General features: G+C 45.5%; 1 protein-coding gene across 6 annotated transcripts in view; it reads right to left on the reverse strand.

Annotated features, from left to right (window-relative positions):
• The window catches only part of TACC2 (transforming acidic coiled-coil containing protein 2), a 209,638-nt gene that overhangs the window by 135,839 nt on the left and 48,965 nt on the right, over window positions 1-24,834 (reverse strand). For all 6 annotated transcript variants that reach the window (XM_030202587.1, XM_030202588.1, XM_030202590.1 and 3 more), the window contains 2 exons: window positions 14,699-14,830; window positions 719-5,542 (listed from right to left, as the gene is read on the reverse strand). In XM_030202587.1, the coding sequence (XP_030058447.1) occupies window positions 719-5,542; window positions 14,699-14,830 (4,956 nt within the window). The remainder of the gene's footprint in view (window positions 1-718; window positions 5,543-14,698; window positions 14,831-24,834) is intronic.

The raw sequence follows: 24,834 nt of genomic DNA on the forward strand, positions 1-24,834 counted from the left end.
CTCCCCTCTAGGGAATACAGAACGGGTTGTATTTTGTACCCCTGGACAATTTAACAGAGTGGATTAGGATTCCATGGGGTTTGATTTGCTTACTTTATTTATTTTTTGTCTATTAGATTGTAAGCTCTTTGAGCAGGGACTGTCTTTCTTCTATGTTTGTGCAGCGCTGCGTATGCCTTGTAGCGCTATAGAAATGCTAAATAGTAGTAGTAGTAGTAGTAATAGAAGTCAGCCATTGTTGGGGTTGGAAGGGTAGAGGGTGGTGGTGAGGAGGGTTATTATAGCTGTTCATTGTTGTTATTTTCTATTTGTAATTTATACACAACAGTTGCACAGCATATTTTGTTCCTTTTTATACTTTAATAAAAAGATTTAAATATAAAATCATAAGTGTTTGAGGCTTCTGCAGATGAAGACAGAGCCTGCGGGGACGGGGCGGGGACGGAGACAAAACCTGTGAGGATGGGGTGGGGACAGAGACAAACTTTGTCCCCGTGTCATTCTCTACACGATAGGTCACCTCTGTAAAATGTGGTCTGTGAGCAAACACTGCCCCCTATTGAATCCTGCAGGATCTAAGCCTTGCTTATACAGAAAGGAAGACTCTCCAGATACTGAAAACCAGGGCCCGCTGACAGAACCTGCTGCCTGGGAATTCACTGGCCACTTTCTTCTACCTTCATTTCACACTGCAAGCACTGAATATAATAAGAAGTACCTTTCCACTGGTGCACCCTGTGCGGTCTTGTCATGGGTGGCAGACACTAGGAGGCTTTGGGGACGAGCCAAGGCTGGGACAGGCTTCTGAGTAGTCACGTCACGAGTGCCGGAGACTGGGAGACTCTGGAGACCAGCACATGACGGGACAGACTCCTGTGCAGTTACGTTGTCAGTGCCAGACGTTGGGAGGCTCTGAGGATCAGCACATACCGGGACAGGTGGCTGCATCTGGACAAAATATGGTAAGTTCTCAAAATATTGATTTTCTGGCAGAGCATTTGTACGATCGTAAGCGATGCTCAATGACCTGAAATCTGTAGTTTTCTCTGGCTCTGGGTCGGTTTGGGGGTGGAAACCTTTTGGACTTATTACTGCCTCTGTACAATTTGTTTCCATAGATGCGTCAACTAACATCCCATCACTGGCCTCAGGACCTGCTTCACTGGATGGTGCCGTCTCACCTTCCAGAACAGTGGGATGCGCTCGGGGGGTTTCTGCTGCAGATTTGGCACTGGCGGTGGCCTGAATTAACCTATTAATCAGATTATCAGTTGCTTCTGCAGCCCCCACCTGCAGGTTGTTCCCAGAAAAGAGATCCTGAGAACTGCTTCCATGTGAATGATGGTTAGAGTTGCTTTCAAGACATACATTTTGAACGTCTTCCTCCTCTCTCTGCCTGGATCTGGTTCCAGAGTTGGATCCACAGTAGGCTTGGGAGGTGCTGGGAGCTTCAGTATCCTCTTTACTTATCTGCTGATCTGAGTTTCTATCAGACACTATGCTTTCTTGAGTTCTTTCCTTCTGGCCACCTAAAATGGCATTGCATATTGCTTCTGCCTCCAAGCTGGTACTCAATAAAGTGTCCACCTGTGATGAGACTCCTCCAAGAGGGCTCCTTTGGTCACCATCATAATGCACATTTAAACAGCAGTCTTCTGAAGTATGCAGTGCTGGAGAGGGCAGCTCTCCAGGTTCAGGACTCATGAACTCGGCATCATCTTTTTTACTCTCCTCTCTGCCAGTCTCACTGCTCTTTGTGGTAATGGTTTTGGAATCTGACTGGGGTTCATGTAGTGCTCCTTCTAAGAGATAGCTGGGATCGGTGCCTTCCGAGCCTGTGTCCGTCAGGCAGGCTTCCTTGCTTTCTTCACTGTCCCCTGGCGTTGGTTCTCTCAATGTGGTGGTCTCTTGAGTAGCTGGACTCTGTAGCATAGCGTTGCAGAGAACCCTGGGAGCAGATAACAGTGCTCGGGAGTCTGTCTGCACTGCAGGTTCCATGGGTGAACTGCCAGTGATGCATTTGTGATGTGTCTCTTCCACTTTGCCCGTGGCTTCTTGACTTGTCACATTATTATCTGTATGGCTTGGTCCAATGTCTTCCTGAGACACATTACTGTCACAAGCCCCAAAAGACGCCACCTCAGATACGTTGCTTTGGTACTGTTGTGATTCGGGAAGGGCAGCATTAGCAGTACACATCTCCAACCTCTGCGTGTCACACTCTTTTTCAGACTTCTTCTCACCCCACTGCCATGAATACACATGTGCATGGCTTTCTTTCTCAGAGAATTGAATATCTTTGAAAGGCAGTTCGCTTAAGCTATAAGCCTGAATGCTTTCACTGTCCTCCAGCACCTCTGGAATTGCTTCAGTCCCTCGTTTCTTCTTTGTTGGGACAGAAGAGTCACTCTTTTCTGGAACTGTTGTCACCGTTTCACTCTTTGCTGGGACAGAAGGGTCACTCTTTTCTGGAATTGTTGTCACCGTTTCACTCTTTACTGGGACAGGAGGGTCGCTCTTTTCTGGAACTGTTGTCACCGTTTCACTCATTGCTGGGACAGAAGGGTCACTCTTTTCTGGAACTGTTGTCACCATTTCACTCTTGTCGCTCTTTTCTGGAACTGTTGTCACCGTTTCACTCATTGCTGAGACAGAAGGGTCACTCTTTTCTGGAACTGTTGTCACCGTTTCACTCTTTGCTGGGACAGGAGGGTCGCTCTTTTCTGGAACTGTTGTCACCGTTTCACTCTTTGGTGGGACAGAAGGGTCACTCTTTTCTGGAACTGTTGTCACCGTTTCACTCTTTGGTGGGACAGAAGGGTCACTCTTTTCTGGAATTGTTGTCACCATTTCACTCTTTGCTGGGACAGGAGGGTCGCTCTTTTCTGGAACTGTTGTCACCGTTTCACTCTTTGGTGGGACAGAAGGGTCACTCTTTTCTGGAACTGTTGTCACCGTTTCACTCTTTGCTGGGACAGAAGGGTCACTCTTTTCTGGAACTTTTGCCACTGTTTCACTCTTTGCCGCGACAGAAGGGTCGCTCTTTTCTGAAACACTCACCACTGCTTCATTCTTTGCTGTACTTGCACAGCGCTCCAGCTGTTGTTGTTCCTCAGGTTGTAGGTTCCGTTCTGTTCTTGTGATGTCTCTCAGGGGATCAGATTTGCTTGCATTGCACCTGTGATTTTCAGGAACTTCTTGCATACTTCTTGCTGGCTTGCTATTAGTTGGCAGTACCACTTGACTACTGGTGGCAGTTGGCATATACTGTGCATCTAAATCACAAGCTGTAGGTTCCTCACCCCCTCCAGATGTGCCCTGTACTGCCAGACTCACTTGGCTGGGCTCTAGAGGGGTATCAGCCTTGGTTTCTCCATGCTGACTTACTGAGACCATTGGAAAGTGAACTATAATATCTTTTGGTGGGTCTCCGTTACTTTGGTCACTGGGACACTTCAGCATCAACAACTCATTCAAGTCTCTGTGCTTGTGTTCTTCTGGCACATGTTCATGCTGGCTGGGTGCATTAGGACATGAAGACTGGGTTGTTTCAGCATAGCCCAGATAGCAGGATGTCTCTTCACCTTCTGCTGGTGCTTTGGAAGATGCTCTTGTCTTCGGTATCTCTGGGACATCGTTTCCTGAAAAGATGCTTTGCTTTTCCTCTGCAAGAGGTTTGCTCTCTGTCTTCTGGATCATCCCCAGTAGTTGTGTGTGGTCAGATGCTGAAACCTCTGCCAATGCTTTAAGTGTTTCAGAGAGGGTCAGGTATGACTGGTTATGCAGATCTTCCTCTAGAGCTCTTTCTTCTTGATCTGGTATTTTATCATCATGTTTAACTGGTATTGAAATTAAAGCGAATTTGCTGCTTAGTTCCAAGTTGCTGTTGTCAATTTTCCCTCTAGTTTCACACATCCTTGCTTGCTCTTCATTGTGTCCATAGATATCCTCAGCCTTGACCTGTTCCACATAAAACACGTCCTTGGCATTGGCCTTCGATTCAGCGTCATGTACTTTGGTGTCTGGGAAATATGGCTGTTTGAGCTCCAGGGAACTTATAACTTCCTGCACATTTGCTCCAAGAGTAGCCAGAACTGTGTTCCTTAATTCCTTTGCACCTACACATTCCTTCCTTGTCATTTCCTCAGCACTCTTAAGCATTTCTTGTTCCTCGCTTTTGCTCTGGGCTTCTGATGGAGTCTCTGACACGTCATCATCAATGCTACGGTGCTCACAGAATGACTCCTCTGCCTCCACGTCCCAAGAAAGTGACAAACCCAAACTCCCATCCTTTTCTCCAACACTGGGCCCATCAGCTTGCCTCTGTAATGCTTTGTCTTCTGGAAGGTGAGAACCCCCCTCAGTTAAAGGGGCTCCATTTTTTCCCTCAAACTTTCTGGCATACATTTCTCCACAGTTCATCTCTGACAGTTTGCTCTCGTAGTTTAAGGTTACTGTAGGTGCTGCTTCGTCTAGAGCATCTCCCTCCACAGGTAAAAGTGGAAGAGAGAAACTTTCTTCAGTCAGGCAGCAAGTTGTTTTCTGGTTTTCACTGGTCACAGAGAGGGCTGCATATTTCACCTCCTCTTCAAGGGATAGGGCCACAGCGTTAGGGCTGGGTGATATTAACAGCCCGCTAGCATCTCTTTCCAGGACACAGTCATGCTTCTCATGAGTCATTTGCTGTAAGCTGCTTGCAATTCCATCCTGGCACCTATATGGCCCTCCTGGATTCACGGCTGGACTCAGAGACAAATCAGGCAGTACAGCGCAACTTTCCATCTGTCTTCTCTTGTCAGCAGATACAGCTAATTCATGCACCACAACAGTCATTGCCTCTGATCCTGGTAGATTGCCGTCACCTGGTACTTCGGACTGACCGGTCGGTGTCTCTGCTGTCATTTGGTTCATTCTCAGCCCTTCAGGGCCATCTGTGCTCTCCGCAGCCAGGTCGGTCACAGTTGCACTTTTACGACCCCCTGAATCCTGCTTGGCCTCTTGAGTGGAAATATAATCTTCATCTTTTCCTGGAGGGAACGGGCAGACTGCTGACTGGCACTTAACACCCAGCTGTCCCTCGCCTTGCAACAGTCCTGCTTCCCTGAAATGTGTCTGCTGGGATTCTTGCGTCACACCAGCCTGTGCTGGGCAGCAGGAGATAACCCTTCCATCCTCTGCTCTGCTATTATCACTTATGTTCAGAAAAGCTCCAACACTGTGGTTTTCCAAATTGACCACCACTGCATTGTTCTGTTTGCCTGTCTCTGTGCCTCTGCAGACGTCTGATACAGGCATGGGGAGAATGAGCTCTTGAGGCTGTGAAGTCTCAGCGTTTGCATTACAACTTAAGTTGGCACACTGCTTGGCATTGTCTTCTGCAGGCATCAGAGCACATTGCTTGGTCTCCAGGAATGATGGCAACTTGACAGGAGGTGTGAGCTGGCCCTCATCTTGTGGCATGTGCCCTGCTACTGAACTGGTGGCCTGTAGCTTCCAGGGGGGTGTGGCTTCTTCTCCGTCACCATTGCCTTCTTTCCTGATTCTGTCAAGAACAGCATCTAATGATTTATGGGTTTTACACGGGAGAGTGAGATACAGGAAAAGAAAAAATAACCAGAAAACAGAAAAAAAGGAAAGCTCAGGCCAAACTAACCAATCCACTCCTGCATTTCGCATGCCTGCACGACCACAAACCAGCATGCAACACAACATTTCCATGCGGATAACCTGCCTTCATACTTAAAGACCTGTCTCTCCTTGTGCCCTTCGGAAGTTACTTTATCTTCCCCTGCCTCAGACATGGATTGTAAGCTCTCAATAGACCTTGGGGCTTCTGTCAATATAACTGAGTGACAAAGGGGACCAAAAATCAGACTGATCCAGCAGGCTAATTGGCTACACTGGGGGGGGGGGGGGGGAGGATTTCACCTTCCAGGCATTTAAATACAGCTTGATTAGGCAGGCTATATTTAGCTGCTCAATGCCTAGGTCATTGGATTAGATTGGAGGATGAAAGGTGGCCTGCACAGTGGTCATTTTCAGTGCTGTCCAGCTAATCCCAATTGGTGAGAAGGAGCCTCAGCCAGCAGATTTCGGCCTCTTTTCAGCTATATCCAGGCTGAACTGAAAATATGATTCTCCGAAGGCAGGAGATTTAAGCCCAGTCCTCTGGACACACCCAACTGGGACAGGGGTTTTTAGCATATGCAAACGAGATTTCCATGCCCTGCTTCCTTTTATGCAAATCTATCTGGATCATATTCTGAGAGCCCAGAGTTGAGAACCACAGTCCTAAGGGACTGAACTAAAAATCAGGGGGCGCGAGCCAATTCCGTGAGCTGAGCGCCAATTCTTTAACGGCATCAGTGCACCAAGACCAGCATAAACCCAACTTGGCATACTTACATTTAGGTTTGACCATTAATGTCAGGTATAAACGGACGCACCTAAATGTGCCATGCGACACGTGCAACATAGTATTTTACAAGCTACTGCGAAAACTGGAGACACGCCCATGCTGCTCCCATGTGCACACCCTCTTATTCATGTTGAGGAACAGACTAAAAATCAGGGAAACTTATGCAAGCTAGAGAGGCAGTGTAAATGTGTGTGTGTTAATTTCACAGGGATAATGCATGCATATTCATGCACATACCTGTCACATAAATGAGGGGGCCTGCTCTGTCTCCTGTTGCTTCAGGTACAGGGGCATAGCCACAGGGTGCCCAAGGGGCCTGGGGGGGGGGGGGGACATTGGCTCAGGCCCTCTCAAAATTGCAACACCATCAGTCTCTATAGCTGGCAGGGATCACCAAGCTCCACCAGGGAGTCGTCCTCCAGTGGCCAGAAACTCCCAAGACTTTGCATGGAAACGCCACCGACTGTGAGCCTTGGGAGTTTCTGGCCTGCTGATGAAGGACCTGCTGGTGGGATTTGAGGATCACCACCAACTCAGGTATTTACAGTTTGAATTAGGGGTTGCGGGGGGGAACAGGGAGAGCAGGGTAGGACAGGGCAAATGTTTACAGCCACCCACTTTGGGCTCCCCCCCCCCCCCCCCCCCCAAATTCAACCTCTGTCGACACCCCTGCTCAAGTACCCGGTTACACTGTGCAACTCTTTATAGCCTGGGCTTGTACCTGAATTTAAAAGAAGGCTGCTGAGTTCCTGCAACTCATTTCCACATGTTTGCAAAACAGATGTTCTCACTGTGCATATTATGAAATAGGCTCCACATTTTTGCAGAAGTTTTTCTAAAGTAACACTGGAACTGAGCACGTCCCAACCTGGACGTCTGAATTCTGATTTCAATATTCTTGGTTAGAGAGATGTGGTAGCCGTGTTAGTCCACTTTTAAAGGTAATCAATAGAAATAAGGTATCATCTTATTTTCTTTTCCGTGTTTTATTTTGTTTTATTTCTATTGAATATTCTTGGTCAAATAGGTCTTTACAGGTGCTAAAACAATTTAGCAGTATCTTAAATGTGGGTGTGTGTTCAGTGTGAATGCTAAGATCGCGGGTGTTATTGACGGCCTTCTGCAGGAAGTAAGAGAACTCCCTGACTGACCTCGGCTGCCCTGGCTTTTCACAGGGATGAGCCCTGGGCCAGTCTAACCATTGCAACCCTGATCTCCACTTCACATCCCACGTATTCGGCTTGGAAAGAGGATACAAGCAGTCCAGACTGGACACAGCACAGTCACACACTGCGTGCGGCCGATGCAGACCTCAAAACCACAGTGGCCTTTTGTGATCGAAATGTTAAAGGTTACAGGCATCAGTCAAAAGGGCCTTTTCCCATTCTTTACTGAACAAGGCCCAGTCTGTGCTGTACGTTCAGTAATGCATTACACCCACCGCCTTCCCCATCCTATCACACATCCAACTTTCTCTCCCTCCTCAGAGAAGGGCAAGCATCAAGCCGGTCAGTTCGAACCCATGGACTTTGCTCCGAGACTCAAAACGTCTGCGATCCGGGCGCTTATTATTTAAACAGGTGCATTTTTCATAGAAACATTTTCAGTTTCAGTGTAGCTTTAATAAATAGAAATAAAATAAAACAGAGAAAAGAAAAATAAGATGATACCTTTTTTATTGGACTAACTTAATACATTTTTTGATTAGCTTTCGAAGGTTGCCTTTCTTCGTCAGATCAGAAATAAGCAAATTATGATAAGTAACAGCGTATATATGTGAAACATCGAAGGATTCCAGTCACAGGATGAGGGTGGATTAGGTGAGAGACAGGGAGAGCCGGGTGGATGAGGGACAGGGAGTTATGCATGGTGATAAGAGGGTGACAAAGCAGTAGAATTTTATGCTTTATAATGGGCTAGAAAACCCAGATCTTTGATAAGTCCTGTCTGGTGGGAGTCAAAATATTTCATCATTTTGACTTCAAAGTTCCTGGATTGTCTTAAAGTGATAATGTTTTATATATACTGATATTTATAAACATTTGCTTATTTCTGATCTGAAGAAGAAGGGCAACCTTTGAAAGCTAATCAAAAAAATGTATTAAGTTAGTCCAATAAAAAGGGCATCATCTTATTTTCTTTTCTATATTTTGATTTATTTCCATTTATTACCTTTGAAAGTGGAGTGGAGGAGTGGCCTAGTGACAGTGGAGGAGTGGCCTAGTGGTTAGGGTGGTGGACTTTGGTCCTGAGGAACTGAGTTCGATTCCCACTTCAGGCACAGGCAGCTCCTTGTGACTCTGGGCAAGTCACTTAACCCTCCATTGCCCCATGTAAGCCGCATTGAGCCTGCCATGAGTGGGAAAGCGCAGGGTACAAATGTAACAAAAATAAAATAGATACTATTGGAGATTCTACATGGAATGTTGCGACTATTGGAGATTCTACATGGAATGTTGCTATTCCACTAGCAACATTCCATGTAGAAGGCTGCGCAGGCTTCTGTTTCTGTGAGTCTGACGTCCTGACGTACGTGCAGGACGTCAGACTCACAGAAGCAGAAGCCTGCGCGGCCACATTGGTGATCTGTGAGGGCCGACTTCTAGTGGAATAGCAACATTCCATGTAGAATCTCAAATAGTAGCAACAGTGGAGGAGTGGCCTAGTGGTTAGGGTGGTAGACTTTGGTCCTGGGGAACTGAGTTCAATTCCCACTTCAGGCACAGGCAGCTCCTTGTGACTCTGGGCAAGTCACTTAACCCTCCATTGCCCCATGTAAGCCGCATTGAGCCTGCCATGAGTGGGAAAGCGCAGGGTACAAATGTAACAAAACTAAAATAGATACTATTGGAGATTCTACATGGAATGTTGCTATTTCACTAGCAACATTCCATGTAGAAGGCTGCGCAGGCTTCTGTTTCTGTGAGTCTGACGTCCTGCACGTACGTGAAGCAGAAGCCTGCGCGGCCACATTGGTGGTCTGCAAGGGCCGACTTCTACATGGAATGTTGCTAGTGGAATAGCAACATTCCATGTAGAATCTCCAATAGTAGCAACAGTGGAGGAGTGGCCTAGTGGTTAGGGTGGTAGACTTTGGTCCTGGGGAACTGAGTTCAATTCCCACTTCAGGCACAGGCAGTTCCTTGTGACTCTGGGCAAGTCACTTAACCCTCCATTGCCCCATGTAAGCCGCATTGAGCCTGCCATGAGTGGGAAAGCGCAGGGTACAAATGTAACAAAAATAAAATAGATACTATTGGAGATTCTACATGGAATGTTGCGACTATTGGAGATTCTACATGGAATGTTGCTACTATTTGAGGTTCTACATGGAATGTTGCTATTCCACTAGCAACATTCCATGTAGAAGGCTGCGCAGGCTTCTGTTTCTGTGAGTCTGACGTGCAGGATGTCAGACTCACAGAAGCAGGAGCCTGCGCGGCCACATTGGTGATCTGCAAGGGCCGACTTCTAGTGGAATAGCAACATTCCATGTAGAATCTCAAATAGTAGCAACAGTGGAGGAGTGGCCTAGTGGTTAGGGTGGTAGACTTTGGTCCTGGGGAACTGAGTTCAATTCCCACTTCAGGCACAGGCAGCTCCTTGTGACTCTGGGCAAGTCACTTAACCCTCCATTGCCCCAGGTACAAATAAGTACCTGTATACAATATGTAAGCTGCATTGAGTCTGCCATGAGTGGGAAAGTGCGGGGTACAAATGTAACAACGATGACTAACACGACTACCACATCATTCTACTCAAGTGTAGTTTTATAGACCAAAATACAAATAAATGGAATATAAGATCAATAATCTGGATAAATCTGAAGTGCAATGTACGAATGTTATTTTCCTTCCTGAACGAGTCGCTTTGTTTTAGAAAATTTGGACTTATTTCAGTGCACTGCGGGAGCAAGTAAAACACCCCAAGATTGAGATCCTTCAATAACATTTTACATTTTCTTAAACTAATTTCTGGCCAAATCTGTAAAGGTAGCGTCTTCCATAAAGAAGGTGTTGCCCCCCGCAAAAAAAGCACATTCACTAGTCTATGATCTGAAAATGATCCTAAGGCTGTATTAGGTGAAGCTAAGAAGCTAAATAACCCGAAATACGATCAGAACAAACCTTATGAGTTTATCCCTGGTCTCAGCACGCACACAACTCTGGGGCACCAGCTAGCTCGTCACAGGGTCAGGGGCACCCCAAGACCAGGGCCAGAAAGGGATCTAGGTGTCGTCGTTGATGTTACGTTGAAACCTTCTGCTCAGTGTGCTGCTGCGGCTAAGAAAGCAAATAGAATGTTAGGTATTATTAGGAAAGGAATGGAAAACAAAAATGAGGATGTTATAATGCCTTTGTATCGCTCCATGGTGTGACTGCACCTCGAATATTGCGTTCAATTCTGGTCGCCGCACCTCAAAAAAGATATAGTGGAATTAGAAAAGGTGCAGAGAAGGGCGACGAAAATGATAAAGGGGATGGAATGACTTCCCTATGAGGAAAGGCTAAAGTGGCTAGGGCTCTTCAGCTTGGAGAAAAGACGGCTGAGGGGAGATATGATAGAGGTCTATAAAATAATGAGTGGAGTGGAAAAGATAGATATGGAGCATCTGTTTACACTTTCCAATAATACTAGGACAAGGGGGCATGCGATGAAGCTGGAGTGCAGTAAGTTTAAAACAAATAAGAGAAAATATTTCTTTACTCAGCGCGTAATTCGACTCTGGAATTCATTGCCGGAGAACGTGGTTAAGGTGGTTAGCTTAGCAGAGTTTAAGAAAGGTTTGGACGGCTTCCTGAAGGAAAAGGCCATAGAATATTATTAAATGGATGTAGGGAAAAATCCACTATTCCTGGGACAAGCAGTACAAAACGCTTTGCTCCATGGATCTTGTCGGGTGATTCTGACCTGGATTGGCCACTGTCGGAGACAGGGTGCTGGGCTAGATGGACCTTTGGTCTGTCCCAGTGTGGCGATGCTTATGTCTTATGTCACCCATTCAAAGAAATCAATCAGACTTGTCTGACACGACCTGCCTCTAGTGAAGCCTTGCTGTCTTGGGTCCTGCAGTCCGTTTGATTTGAGAAACCTCATGATCCTTTGGCACCTAACCACCACACCTATACTCAGAAATACACCAACTTGACATTTTGTCCGTTAGATTGTAAGCTCACCTGAGCAGGGAAACGTCCTTCTTTGTTAAATTGTACAGCGCTGCGTAACCCTAGTAGCGCTCTAGAAATGTTAAGTAGTAGTAGTAGATCCTTCTCTTTAGAAGCATTTCCATTAGTTTGCTCACCACCAAGGTCAGACTGACAGGTCTGTAATTCCCAACCTCCTCCTTACATAGAGGGACCACATCCGCCCTTCTCCAGTCCTCTGGGACCACTCCAGACTCAAAGGAAGCATTGATGAGGTCACACAGCGGTGCCACCAGAACATCTCCGAGTTTCTTGAGTACCCTCAGATGTATCCCATCAGGCCCCATCGCTTTGTCTACTTTTAGTTTAGCCAGCTCCTCCTGAACAGAGCCTTCGGAAAATCGGTCCCGGTCTACCATACACCCATCCCCATTAGCATTATTAACTCCTAACTCCTCCCACACTGTCATTCAACAACCAGGGACATTTCCCTCTGTAACTTACCCAGAAACCCACTCTCTTAAGCTGGATCCCCCACCACCCACAACTCAGAACCCTCCCCTCAGTAACTATGAAGAGTTCTACATTGTATCACCAGGGCCGCCGAAAGACTGGGCCAGGCCCGGGGCAAGGCCGCACCCCGGGGCCCTGCCCCGCCCCCCCCCCCCCCCCCCCCCCGAGGTAGTCGTTGCCACCCCCTCCATCCACCACTGTGCTGGGCCCCCCTGAATTCAAATCATAGCACCTCACCTCGACCTCGCTCCGTGTGAAAGAAGCACAGCAGCGGCAGTTTGCAGATCGCCTCCCTTTGGGCCTTCCCTCCCTGTGTCCCGCCCTCGCGCAAGTTACGTCAGACGAGGGCGGGACACGGGGAGGGAAGACCCGAAGGGAGGCGATCTGCAGACTGCTGCTGCTGTGGTTCTTTCACACGGAGCAACGTCGAGGTGAGGAACTATGATTTGAATTCAGGGGGCCTGGCCCGGTGGTGGACGGAGGGGGGCGGGTGGAGGGGACTGCGGCGCCGGGCCCCCCTTGAAGGCCCAGGCCCAGGGAATTTTGTCCCCCCTGCCCCCCTTCTCAGCGGCCCTGTCTATCAGTTAGTAATCCCCATCATGACATGAGCAACTACAAGCAATCTGAAATTAATTCTGCGCTTGTCAGCTAACCAATAAAAACGCGTAAATAAGGAAGAGATATGGTCCCTTCGTCATGCCTTGCACAACAAACTACTGCAATATTTTGTAATGTCTGCAATTGTATCAAACTAGTAGTGACAACCCAACGTAGACTACGTTACCATAGTCAATACAGGAAGCAAGCAATGCATGAATTAAAGAATGTAAGACCTTTTCATCCAAAAGACTCCATAAAGAACACAGTTCACCTAACACAATAAATATTTAAAGGAGTCTACAACTGTTACTGGGATCCCAAATAGAACTGGAACAAAACAGGGTGATTACAGCCTCCATTAATCCAACATCCATTTGTTTTTGCTATATTTAGAATCAGATGATGCACCGTGAGATATAAAAAGATCTGAGCAAGACAATGCTGTAAGCGTTGTTAAATTTAAGAATCCACTTCACTCAGGATTTTATAGACCACTTTCAAAAGTACAAAGACTAGGGGGCACGTCATGAAGTTACTAACTAGTTCAGTTCAAATAAATTGTAGAAAATCATTTTTCACTCAATGCGAAGTAGAAGCCTATCGAAACTGGATTTTTCAGTTTCAGCTGAAACTGAATCTGTGGCAGAAATTTGCCACACAGGTTTGCCCAGAACCAAAGCCAAAACCAAAATTGGTATGACATGACCCTCCCTGACAGAAAGCAGGCCCTCGGCCCCCTACCCAACAGAAAACTGCCCCCTGTCACCACCTGTAGGCCCTCACAGGCCTACCTCAGAAACCCTAGTGATTTAGCGGCCTAGTTGGGGCAGGAGCAATCTCCAGTCACTCCTGTCCATGCTGGCTCTGCTTTCAAAATGGTTACTGCTGGCTCCCCTTTGGCAGCCATTTTGAGATCGGCAGTGGCATGGGAAGAAGTAATCCACAGTCACTCCCATCCATGCCGGCTCCAATCTCAAAATGGCTGCTGGGACCTCCAGTGGCAGTTTTGTGAGACTGCCATGGGAGGATGTAGCTGTCACTTTGAATACAGAGCCGGCAAGGGAAGGAGTGACTGAGGATCGCTCCTGCCCTGACTGGGCCTCTAGACCACCAGGGCTACTAAGGTAGGCCTAGGGAAGGCCAACAGGTGGTGGGAGGGCAGCATGTTTGCTAGGGAAAGAGGGTAGAGAGTGGTCACTGCTTGAGGGAGAGTTTTGGTTCTGGCCAAAAATGAAATATGGTCAAATCCAAATTTTGAGCCAGTTTCGGCACCGAAGCTGAAACTTAAACCGAAAGTTGGTCAGTCTGTAATGCAAAGTTAAGCTCTGGAATTCATTGCCAGAGGATGTGGTAAAAGCTCGATGGACCCTTGGTCTTATCCCAGTGTGGCATTACTTATGTACTTATCACAATTTCAGGAATAACATGTATAGAATGTTTATACGTTTGGGAAGCTTGCCAGGTGCCCTTGGCCTGGATTGGCCGCTGTCGTGGACAGGATGCTGGGCTCGATGGACCCTTGGTCTTTTCCCAGTGTGGCATTACTTATGTACTTATCACAAGCAGTTAAGCATAATTTGGTTTAAAAAAGGTTTAGACAAATTCCTGGAAGAAACACCCATCAAATGTTAACGCAGACATGGGTAAAATCACTGCTTATCTCTGGAGGTCGGTATCATGGAATCTTCTGCCAGATACTTGTGATCTGAATTGGCCACTGTTAGGAGGAGGATACAAAGGCTTGATGGACCTTTGGTCTGACGCAGTAAGGCAGTTCTTATGTTCTTATGTACACACTGAGTCTAACGTGGTCTCATGCCTGCTGGGAACACTTTCGGTACAGGAGACAGAAATGGACTTCACAGTCATTTCCCTTTCTCTAGAACACGCATGCAGTGCCAAATTCTGCATGCCAATAAATTCAAACATTCACATTTGGCAAGGTTTGTCTACCATGCATCACATCACAAGGACAGGATGCCCTCACACCCCTCTCCGCAGGTATTCTCTCCTGGGTACTTACCCGCTTGTGTCCACTGTCTTGCACTTCTCAGACTCACTGCTTCCTGGACTAGCAAACAGCAGAGCCGGATCCAATCCTGTGGAAATCTCAGAATGACTCCGGTCCCTTTCCTTCACGTCTTCACAGCTAAAACTAAAGCAGAAAAAGAAGGATCAGTCATGGAGTGATTCAGCTCTTACCAGTGTTATGTCATCGAGTCTCTCCGGTATGAATGCAGCAGCTTCTTGTCTGGACCATATGTGTCACTGCTCTAATCTTACCAATCACTGGCTCCATCTCTCAAGACGTACTAATCCAGTCCAGCTTTTACCCCCCTCTGTGCTTATCCAGTCCACCTTTTACCCTCACTACAAAGGAACGCTCTGTAGCTTCGTGGGGCCACGGAGGCATGGGGCCCCGTAGATTTGGCCCTGGCCCTCACGCCGCCAACCCCTTCGACCTCCCTCCCACCGCCGCCATCAAGTACCTTTGGCGGGGGTCCCCAACCCCCACCAGCCAAAGTCCTCTTCTCCGGCACGGCCGCGTTGCTGATCTGCAAGGCTTCTGTTCCTACAGATCAGCAATGTGGCCGCGCCGGAGAAGAGGACTTCGGCTGGCGGGGGTTGGGGACCCCCGCCAGCAAAGATACCTGACGGAAGTGGGGGGAAGGGGGGCTCAAAACGGTTGGCACCGGGGGGGGGTCAAAGGTGGTGGTGGCAGCAGTGGCTGGGGTTTGGTAAAAAATGGCGCAGGAGTCGGCAGCGCAGGGGGGGGGCTAAAATGTGCCCCCTCACCTCGGGCTTTGAACCCCCCTCCCGCCGAAGTCTGGCTACGCCCCTGGCGCTCTCTACATGAGGTGACGAAAGACACTCCTTAGGAAAAATCAATATCAGGGTAACCCGCTACACGAATACCAGTGAAGAAGAAACACCATTTCCATTTCTGCACAGTTTTAAAAACAAACGTTTGAGGGTAGGAAATGATTATGTGTGTACAAAAAACATATTCAAATTATTCCGTGTGATAAAATCTCTGAATTTTCAGCAGGATTTAAAGGGAATACGTTTAAATATCTCATATCATTTCAAATTATCTGTATATTTAATGTTATACACTCAGGGCTCTGTTTAGTAAGGTGCGCTAGCATTTTTAGTGCGTGCACAAAATTAACGTGTGCTATGTAGGCGCACATAGGAATATTGTGGGCGCCTACACAGTTAGTGTGCGTTAAAAGCACTAACACACCTCTAGCATGGCTTACTAAATGGGGCCCTTAATAAGTGTACTTTATTTGTTACATTTGTATCCCACATTTCCCCACCTATTTGCAGGCTCAATGTGGCTTACAGAGTACCGTAAAAGTGTTCGCCAATTCTGATATGAACAAATACAGTAATGTTGTCGTAGAATAAGGTTCATGTGTAACAGACATATTAGGGAATCGTAGAGAGGAAGAGTTATTATATGTCCATTACAAGCTTTGGTTTCGTTGTGTTGGGTCGGTGGGGTATGCCTTTTTGAACAGGTTGGTTTTTAAAGATTTCCGGAAGTTTAGGTGATCATATGTTGTTTTCACGGCTTTTGGTAATGCGTTCCATAGTTGTGTGCATATGTAGGAAAAGCCAGATGCATAAGTTGACTTGTATTTGAGTCCTCTGCAGCTTGGGTAGTGGAGATTTAGGTATGTTCGTGTTGATCTTGTTGTGTTTCTGGTTGGTAGGTCTATGAGCTCTGTCATGTATCCCGGGGCTTCGCCGTAGATGATTTTATGAACCAGGGTGTACATTTTGAAAGCAATAAGTTCTTTGATTGGAAGCCAGTGCAGTTTTTCACGGAGGGGTTTGGCGCTTTCGAATCACGTTTTTCCAAATATAAGCCTGGCTGCCGTGTTTTGAGCGGTCTGCAGTTTCTTTATAATTTGTTCTTTGCATCCTGCATAAATTCCATTGCAGTAGTCTACATGGCTTAGTACCATTGATTGTATCAAATTGCGGAATGTTTCCCTTGAAAAGAATGGTTTCACGCATTTGAGTTTCGACATAGAGTGGAACATTTTCTTTGTTGTAGATTTCACTTGGTTCTCTAGTGTGAGATTACGGTCGATTGTAACGCCGAGAATTTTCAGGCTGTCTGAGATAGGGAGGGTATGGTCTCAGGTGTTTATACTTGTGGGATTGTTCGTATTGTATTGGGAAGAGAGTATGAGACAATGTGTTTTTTCTGTGTTGAGTTTTAGCTGTAATGCATTTGCCCATGAGTTCATGATATTCAGGCTGAGCTTGATTTCATTGGTGATTTCTGTCAGATCATGTTTGTAAGGAATGTATATTGTAACATCGTCTGCATAGATAAAAGGGTTAAGGCCTTGGTTGGATAAGGACTTGGCTAGTGGGGTCATCATTAGGTTGAAAAGGATCGGCAATAGTGGTGATCCTTGAGGTACTCCGCATTCTGCTTTCCACGTTGATGATATGTTTGAGCTTGATTTCACTTGCTATGTTCTAGTGGTTAGGAAACCCTTGATCCAATTAAGTATGTGTCCGCCAATCCCGAAGTAATCTAGGAGTCTTAGTAGTATTTTATGGTTTACCATGTTGAACGCGCTAGACATGTCGAATTGGAAGAGCTTTTACCTGTTGCTTTTTCCTGCTTGAATTTGGCTAGGAGGGTAATTAGTACTGTTTCAGTGCTATGGATGGGGCGGATCCTGATTATGATTCATGTAGTATTGTGAATTTGTTTATATAATCAGTAAGTTGTTTGGTTACCATGCTTTCCATCAGTTTAACCACCAGTGGGATTGATGCTACTGGGCGGTAGTTGGTGATTTTGTTTGTTTTTTTCTTGGGATCTTTTGGTATTGGGGTGAGTAGGATGTTGCCATTTTCCTTAGGGAAGAGACCTTGTTGAAGCATGTAGTTTAAGTGGGATGTGAGGTCTGCTATGAAGCGGTGGGGGCGGATTTTAATAGGTAGCTGGGGCAGGTATCCAGTTTGCAGTTAGAGTTAGAGAACTTATTAATCGCCTGGGTGACTGTTTCGGAGGTGAGGAGAGTGAAGTTTGATCAGGTTCAGTCTGCTGGGTATTCACAAGGGGTTGGGTCCATGCCAGTGATGAAATTTTCAATATCGGTGTTGTCCTGAGGTAACGTGTTGCGTAGGTTTGCAATTTTTTCATTGAAGTATTTAGCAAGGTTGTCTGCAGATGGGATTGTGGTGACCAAGGTGATGTCTAGTAGTTTGTTCACAAGTTGGTATAATTTCTTCGTGTCTTTGTAATCTGGTCCTATTTTAGTTTTGTAGTATGACCTTTTGATCTGTCTTATTGCGTATTTGTATTTTCTTTGTATTTGTTTCCATGCGTTGAGTGTGTGTTCGTCTTTTATTTTTTTCCAAGCTCGTTCGAGTTTTCTGGACATAGTTGGACGCACTGCTACACGTACCAGTGCATTGGTTAAGCGACCAGAAGTAGCACTGATGTCGATTGTTATCACCCGGCCTTTTTTAAGATCCCTCTTTAACGTTTTTTGCCAAAAAGATACTACATGGGAGATTTTATCATCTATTTGTCATCAACAGACTCCTGAGGCAGGCCATAGGCCGAAACACAATGCTGTGTTGAGTCTTTTTATCAATAAATCGTCCTTAAAGTATCAAGGTTGTCCCTTTTGTTTCTGACGTCCACGGTGGTTTTCCCACTTGCCTCCTATTTCACATACCAGTTATTCAGAAAGGCACCAGTATTCAGCGTCTGTACATGTAAATTAGATGTACAAATGCTAAATATCTCTGGTTCTATGAACAGACTAGACATTTTTATACCTGATTTTCAGCAAGATGTACAGTCTGTATGTAGAGTGGGCACTTTTCGCTCATCGTTTATTTAAAATTTGCTATACAATCTTACACCAACGAGCAAATCAAAGCGGTTTGCAAGGTACCGCCGACATTAAAAGAGAATAGCAACTGTAGTAAAATCTAGGAAAGAGGAAGCAGCATTCCAAACAGTCGAGAAATAACAGATAGTCCAATTCAACAAAGACTTGTCATTTTTTATTGTTTTATTCATTGTGATTTTATTTATTATTTTGTATACCACGATGCAGCACCTATGTGGGCAAAACACGGCCTGCATTGGGCATCTTTCTGCGTTGTGCTTAATATTTTTATTTCCATTCATCTGCATGTTTTGTTTTCCACGTTGGAGTTTGTAGATCAAGTTGCCTTGTTCTTTTTTGAAACCACTAAATATTATATGCAGGCTCCTCACTGATTCTGGGTGGTGGGAAATTTAATCATTCCACACCGTTGTTGTGTGAAGTGCATTGGTTGCCTGTGAAGATCGAATTTAAGGCACTAACGTTTGTTTTTAAGACCTTATATGGCTTATGTCCCAGTTATTTGACAAACTGGTTATCAGTGTATCAGGTACAACGTTCTTTAAGATCCTCACGGGAACTGCTGTTATTTGGAAAAGTCCATGGCCTCTGGAATGGTTTTTGCCATCCAGTATTAGGGAAATTCTGACTACATGGTATTTCAGCGAGCTTTAAAGACTTGGTTATTCCAAAAATATCTGTTCATTTGATTATCTGAGTGATTTACTTATGTTTTATGCTTTCTTTCTCAAGTGTACATAAGTACATAAGCACTGCCACGCTGGGAAAAGACCAAAGGCCCATCAAGCCCAGCACTCCGTCTCCGACAGCGGCCAATCCAGGCCCCAAGAACCTGGCAAAACCCCCAAAATTTAATAACGATCAATGGACTTTTCCTTCAGGAATCTGTCCAGACCCCCTTTAAACTCAGGTGTATGAAATTATTGTATATTTTCTTACTATTTTAAAGTGAATTTAAAGTATAATGTTCTTTTTTATTGTTGTGACCTGCTTTGAAGCTAAAAGTTAAGTAAGATATAAGATCTGAAATTAAATTAAATTATGTGTCTTTATATAATAAGTGCCTTCTCCACCACCAAACCTAGCTGGCATAGTATCAAATCTATACATGCTTTTTGAATATGAGGCCCATTATATCTGACAGGACAGAAAGCTTTACGAAAATATGTTTCTTTATCTTATTTCGTAAATGTTTTATATATTAACTTTTTTCTTACATAAAGCAAAATGTGAAGGTATCACAGATGCACAATCTACTGCAAGGGTTTGACTCTCGATATCTTGGCGTAGACGGCAGATCAGAATGAAGGGTTGAAAGGGAGGACTTTTTAAACCCTAGATCAGTTCACAGTTTGATTCTGATGTGTATTTACAGTATTCTGAACACAATGGTAGGCTGCAATGACACCTAACTTCTGAAGAAGGGAACATATGTGAAATATCTAATCTGGAGCTTGTATACCACACAAGTCCCAGCGGGAGGTTTGAGGCGGTTTACAGTATGGGGTCAGAACATAGTTATGGGGAGGAAGTGACATCACAGACCCGAATGGCAGCTTGAAAACGGAGCTCCCGAGCCTCTGTCAATAATTAGCTTTATTAGCAGCTTTCCTCAACGCTATACCACACGTTATGCATATCTGACAGGAGGCCATAGAGGTCATGACTGCTTCGCAAACAAAAGCAGTCAATTTACAAACATATACTTTTCAACAGAAGGCATGTCTCTGACCGCGCACTCCGAGGAACATGGCGCCCGGGCATTGGAGAACCAGCAGCCTCCACCGGATAACTCTATGCCCATCGACACTGATGCGGAGCCCTCCCAGCAGCATGGTTCATGGACCACAATATGCAATCTGGCTTCAGGAGATTAGAACCGATTTAAAGGCAATGCGCCAAGATTTGGCGATGCTGGGAGCAGACCTCCTTGGAGAAATAGCGGAATTGGGCAACCGCGTGGCTGAAATGGAAGTGGGCCTGGAAGAGCATGCAGAGACTCTAAATGCACTTGAACAACAGTTATAAGATCAAAAACGACAAACCCAGTATTTATTAGACAAGGTGGAAGATCTGGAGAATCGGAGCCGTCACTCCAACATATGGATACGTGGGTTGCCAGAGTTACCTGAGTATTCAGATTGTGAAGAAGTTGTGCAATGCCTTGTGGCCCATCTGCTCTCTAATCCTGCCAACCCTCAAGCCCCTGCCTCCATTCGTGTTGAGCGAGCCCATCGAGCTTTGGGGACGAGAAGACCAAATACCCCTAAGGATATCGTGGTATGTTTTGCTGAATTTAAATTGAAAGAGGTCGTGATGCACAAAGCGAGGGTGGCTAGCCCTATAGTGTGGGACAGTTACCCAATAGAGATTTACCACGATTTATCAACTACCACTCTTAAGTGGTGGAGTGAATTATGTCCTCTAACCCACCGATTACGAGAGGAGGGGATTCATTTGCCCTAGTGTTTTACAAAGAGGGCAAACAACGCAGAGTTGGCTTGTTGGAAGTTGCACAGGAATTTCTACGTACAGGAGATCTGCCCGCTCCATCTGCAAAGCATCAGCAGTTAGGCAGTAAGAAGCTGAACAGGCCGAAGTGACAGCGGGTATCCCAAGGAAAGGGCCGCCTTAGGAGGCAAGTCTCTGGGAAACAATTTATACTGTCGTCTGGGCCAGGATGAGACCGTCAGCTCCAGAAACTTTGCTATGCCAGATATGTCGGCCAGATGTGTTGAGGTTCAACTAAATCTGACTGGCAGATGAGTCGGGGATTCACTACCAGGCACAGAAAACTTCTCCTGCCCAACCAGCACTTACAACCCAGCCTTTGAAAAGCAAGCAATACAAACTGAAATTTGGGCTAGAAAATTACTGCACCTCCTATTAGGAGGCACAGATTGAAAAACATGAGGATGTTATAATGCCTTTGTATCGCTCCATGGTGCAACTACACCTCGAATATTGTGTGCAATTCTGGTCACCGCACCTCAAAAAAGATATAGTGGAATTAGAAAAGATATAGAGAATGGCGACAAAAAGGGTAAAGGCGATGGGACGACTTTCCTATGCGGAAAGGCTAAAGCGGCTAAGGCTCTTCAGCCTGGAGAAGAGACGGCTGAAGGGAGATATGAAAGAGGTCTATAAAATAATGAGTGGAGTAGAACGGGTACAAGTGAATTGCTTGTTTACGCTTTCCAAAAATACTTAGACTAGGGGGACCCAATCAAGCTACAAAGTAGTAAATTTAAAACGAATCAAAGAAAATATTTCTTCACTCTGTAATTCTGGAATTCATTGCCAGAAAATGTGGTAAAAGCAGTTAGCTTAGCGGGGTTTTAAAAAGATTTTGATAGCTTCCTAAAAGAAAAGTCCATAAGCCATTATTAAAATGGACTTGGGGAAAATCCACTGCTTATTTCTAGGATAAGCAGCATAAAATGTATTGTATTGTACTGTTTTGGGATCTTGCCAGCCACTTGTGACCTGGGTTGGCCACTGTTGGAAACAGGATACAGGGCTTGATGGACCTTCAGTCTGTCCCAGTATGGCTATTCTTATGTTTCTAAAATTCAGCAAGGCTTTGCTCCATATTACATCTACTCTTTAGCAGAATTCACTTCAGCACTTAAAAACTATTTATTACATACTTTGTCAACCTTTTCCTTTCCAAATCCTAAAGGAATAAAATCAAGGAAACTGTTTGGTGCTTCTTTCGCATATCAGGCAGCAAAGAATTTTATTCGCTCTGTTACAAATTACTGACTATTTAGAAGAGCTTTGAAGACTATTTTTTATATCAGAAGTGTATTTTAGGCAATTGACGATATAAGAATAATGAGAATGAATTTTTTGTAGGCATATTTTAATTTGTCATTTCTAAGTATTTGTTATTCAGGATAACTATGATCAATTTTTATTTTATTTTCTAAATTGTAGTGAACCACTTTTAGAGGTATTTTCCACCAAAGTCGCTATGCTCACAATAGCCCCCTCCTCAAGTCACTTCACTGGCTCCCTATCCGTTTCCGCATTCAATTCAAACTTCTCCTATTGACCTATAAGTGCATTCACTCTGCTGCTCCCCAGTACCTCTCCACTCTTGTCTCCCCCTACGTCCCCCCTCGAGTACTGCTACTACTACTATTAAACATTTCTATAGCGCTACTAGACTTACTCCGTTCTGTTGATAAATCTCTCTTATCCATCCCTTTCTCCTCTACTGCTAATTCAAGACTCTGTTCCTTTTATCTCGCTGCACCTCACGCCTGGAATAGACTTCCCGAGCCTGTACGTCTAGCCCCATCTTTGGCCATTTTCAAATCAAAACTCAAAACCCACTTCTTTACCACTGCTTTTGACTCCTAACTTACTTGCCCTGTAAGGGATAAGGGTATCCTCACCTCTCTATTCCCTTACCCTTAATTGTTCTGTCTGTGTACTGTCTTATCTAGATTGTAAGCTCTTTGAGCAGGGACTGTCTTTTTGTGTATGGTGTACAGCGCTGCGTATGCCTTGTAGGGCTATAGAAGTGATAAGTAGTAGTAGTAATGTACAAGCCTGCCCTTGCAGATTAGCAATGCGGCCGCGCAGGCTTCTGTTTCTGCGAGTCTGGCGTCCTGCACGTACGTGCAGGACGTCAGACTCATAGAAACAGAAGCCTGCGCGGCCGCATTGCTGATCTGCAAGGGCAGGCTTCTAGATGGAATGTTCCTAGTGGAGGAGTAGCCTAGTGGTTAGTGCAGTGGAACATGGAATGTGGCTACTATTGGAGATTCTGTTGCTACTATTTGAGATTCTACATGGAATGTTGCTACTATTGGAGATTCTGCTGCTACTATTTGAGATTCTACATGGAGTGTTGCTATTCCACTAGCAACATTCCATATTTAGATTGTGAGCTCTTTGAGCAGGGACTGTCTTTTTGTGTATGGTGTACAGCGCTGCGTATGCCTTGTAGGGCTATAGAAGTGATAAGTAGTAGTAGTAATGTACAAGCCTGCCCTTGCAGATTAGCAATGCGGCCGCGCAGGCTTCTGTTTCTGTGAGTCTGGCGTCCTGCACGTATGTGCAGGACGTCAGACTCATAGAAACAGAAGCCTGCGCGGCCGCATTGCTGATCTGCAAGGGCAGGCTTCTAGATGGAATGTTCCTAGTGGAGGAGTAGCCTAGTGGTTAGTGCAGTGGAACATGGAATGTGGCTACTATTGGAGATTCTGTTGCTACTATTTGAGATTCTACATGGAATGTTGCTACTATTGGAGATTCTGCTGCTACTATTTGAGATTCTACATGGAGTGTTGCTATTCCACTAGCAACATTCCATATTTAGATTGTGAGCTCTTTGAGCAGGGACTGTCTTTTGTGTATGGTGTACAGCGCTGCGCATGCCTTGTAGGGCTATAGAAGTGATAAGTAGTAGTAGTAATGTAGAAGCCTGCCCTTGCAGATCAGCAACGTGACTGCGCAGGCTTCTGTTTCTGTGAGTCTGATGTCCTGCACGTACGTGCAGGACATCAGACTCACAGAAACAGAAGCCTGCGCGGCCGCATTGCTGATCTGCAAGGGCAGGCTTCTAGATGGAATGTTCCTAGTGGAAGAGTAGCCTAGTGGTTAGTGCAGTGGAACATGGGATGTTGTTACTATTTGAGATTCTGGAATGTTGCTATTATTGGAGATTCTACATGGAATGTTGCTATTCCACTAGCAACATTCCATATTTAGATTGTGAGCTCTTTGAGCAGGGACTGTCTTTTGTGTATGGTGTACAGCGCTGCGCATGCCTTGTAGGGCTATAGAAGTGATAAGTAGTAGTAGTAATGTAGAAGCCTGCCCTTGCAGATCAGCAACGTGACTGCGCAGGCTTCTGTTTCTGTGAGTCTGATGTCCTGCACGTACGTGCAGGACATCAGACTCACAGAAACAGAAGCCTGCGCGGCCGCATTGCTGATCTGCAAGGGCAGGCTTCTAGATGGAATGTTCCTAGTGGAGGAGTAGCCTAGTGGTTAGTGCAGTGGAACATGGGATGTTGTTACTATTTGAGATTCTGGAATGTTGCTACTATTGGAGATTCTACATGGAATGTTGCTATTCCACTAGCAACATTCCATATTTAGATTGTGAGCTCTTTGAGCAGGGACTGTCTTTTGTGTATGGTGTACAGCGCTGCGCATGCCTTGTAGGGCTATAGAAGTGATAAGTAGTAGTAGTAATGTAGAAGCCTGCCCTTGCAGATCAGCAACGTGACTGCGCAGGCTTC

Source organism: Microcaecilia unicolor, chromosome 5, assembly GCF_901765095.1.
Source record: "Microcaecilia unicolor chromosome 5, aMicUni1.1, whole genome shotgun sequence".
In the NCBI taxonomy this organism is placed as follows: domain Eukaryota; kingdom Metazoa; phylum Chordata; class Amphibia; order Gymnophiona; family Siphonopidae; genus Microcaecilia; species Microcaecilia unicolor.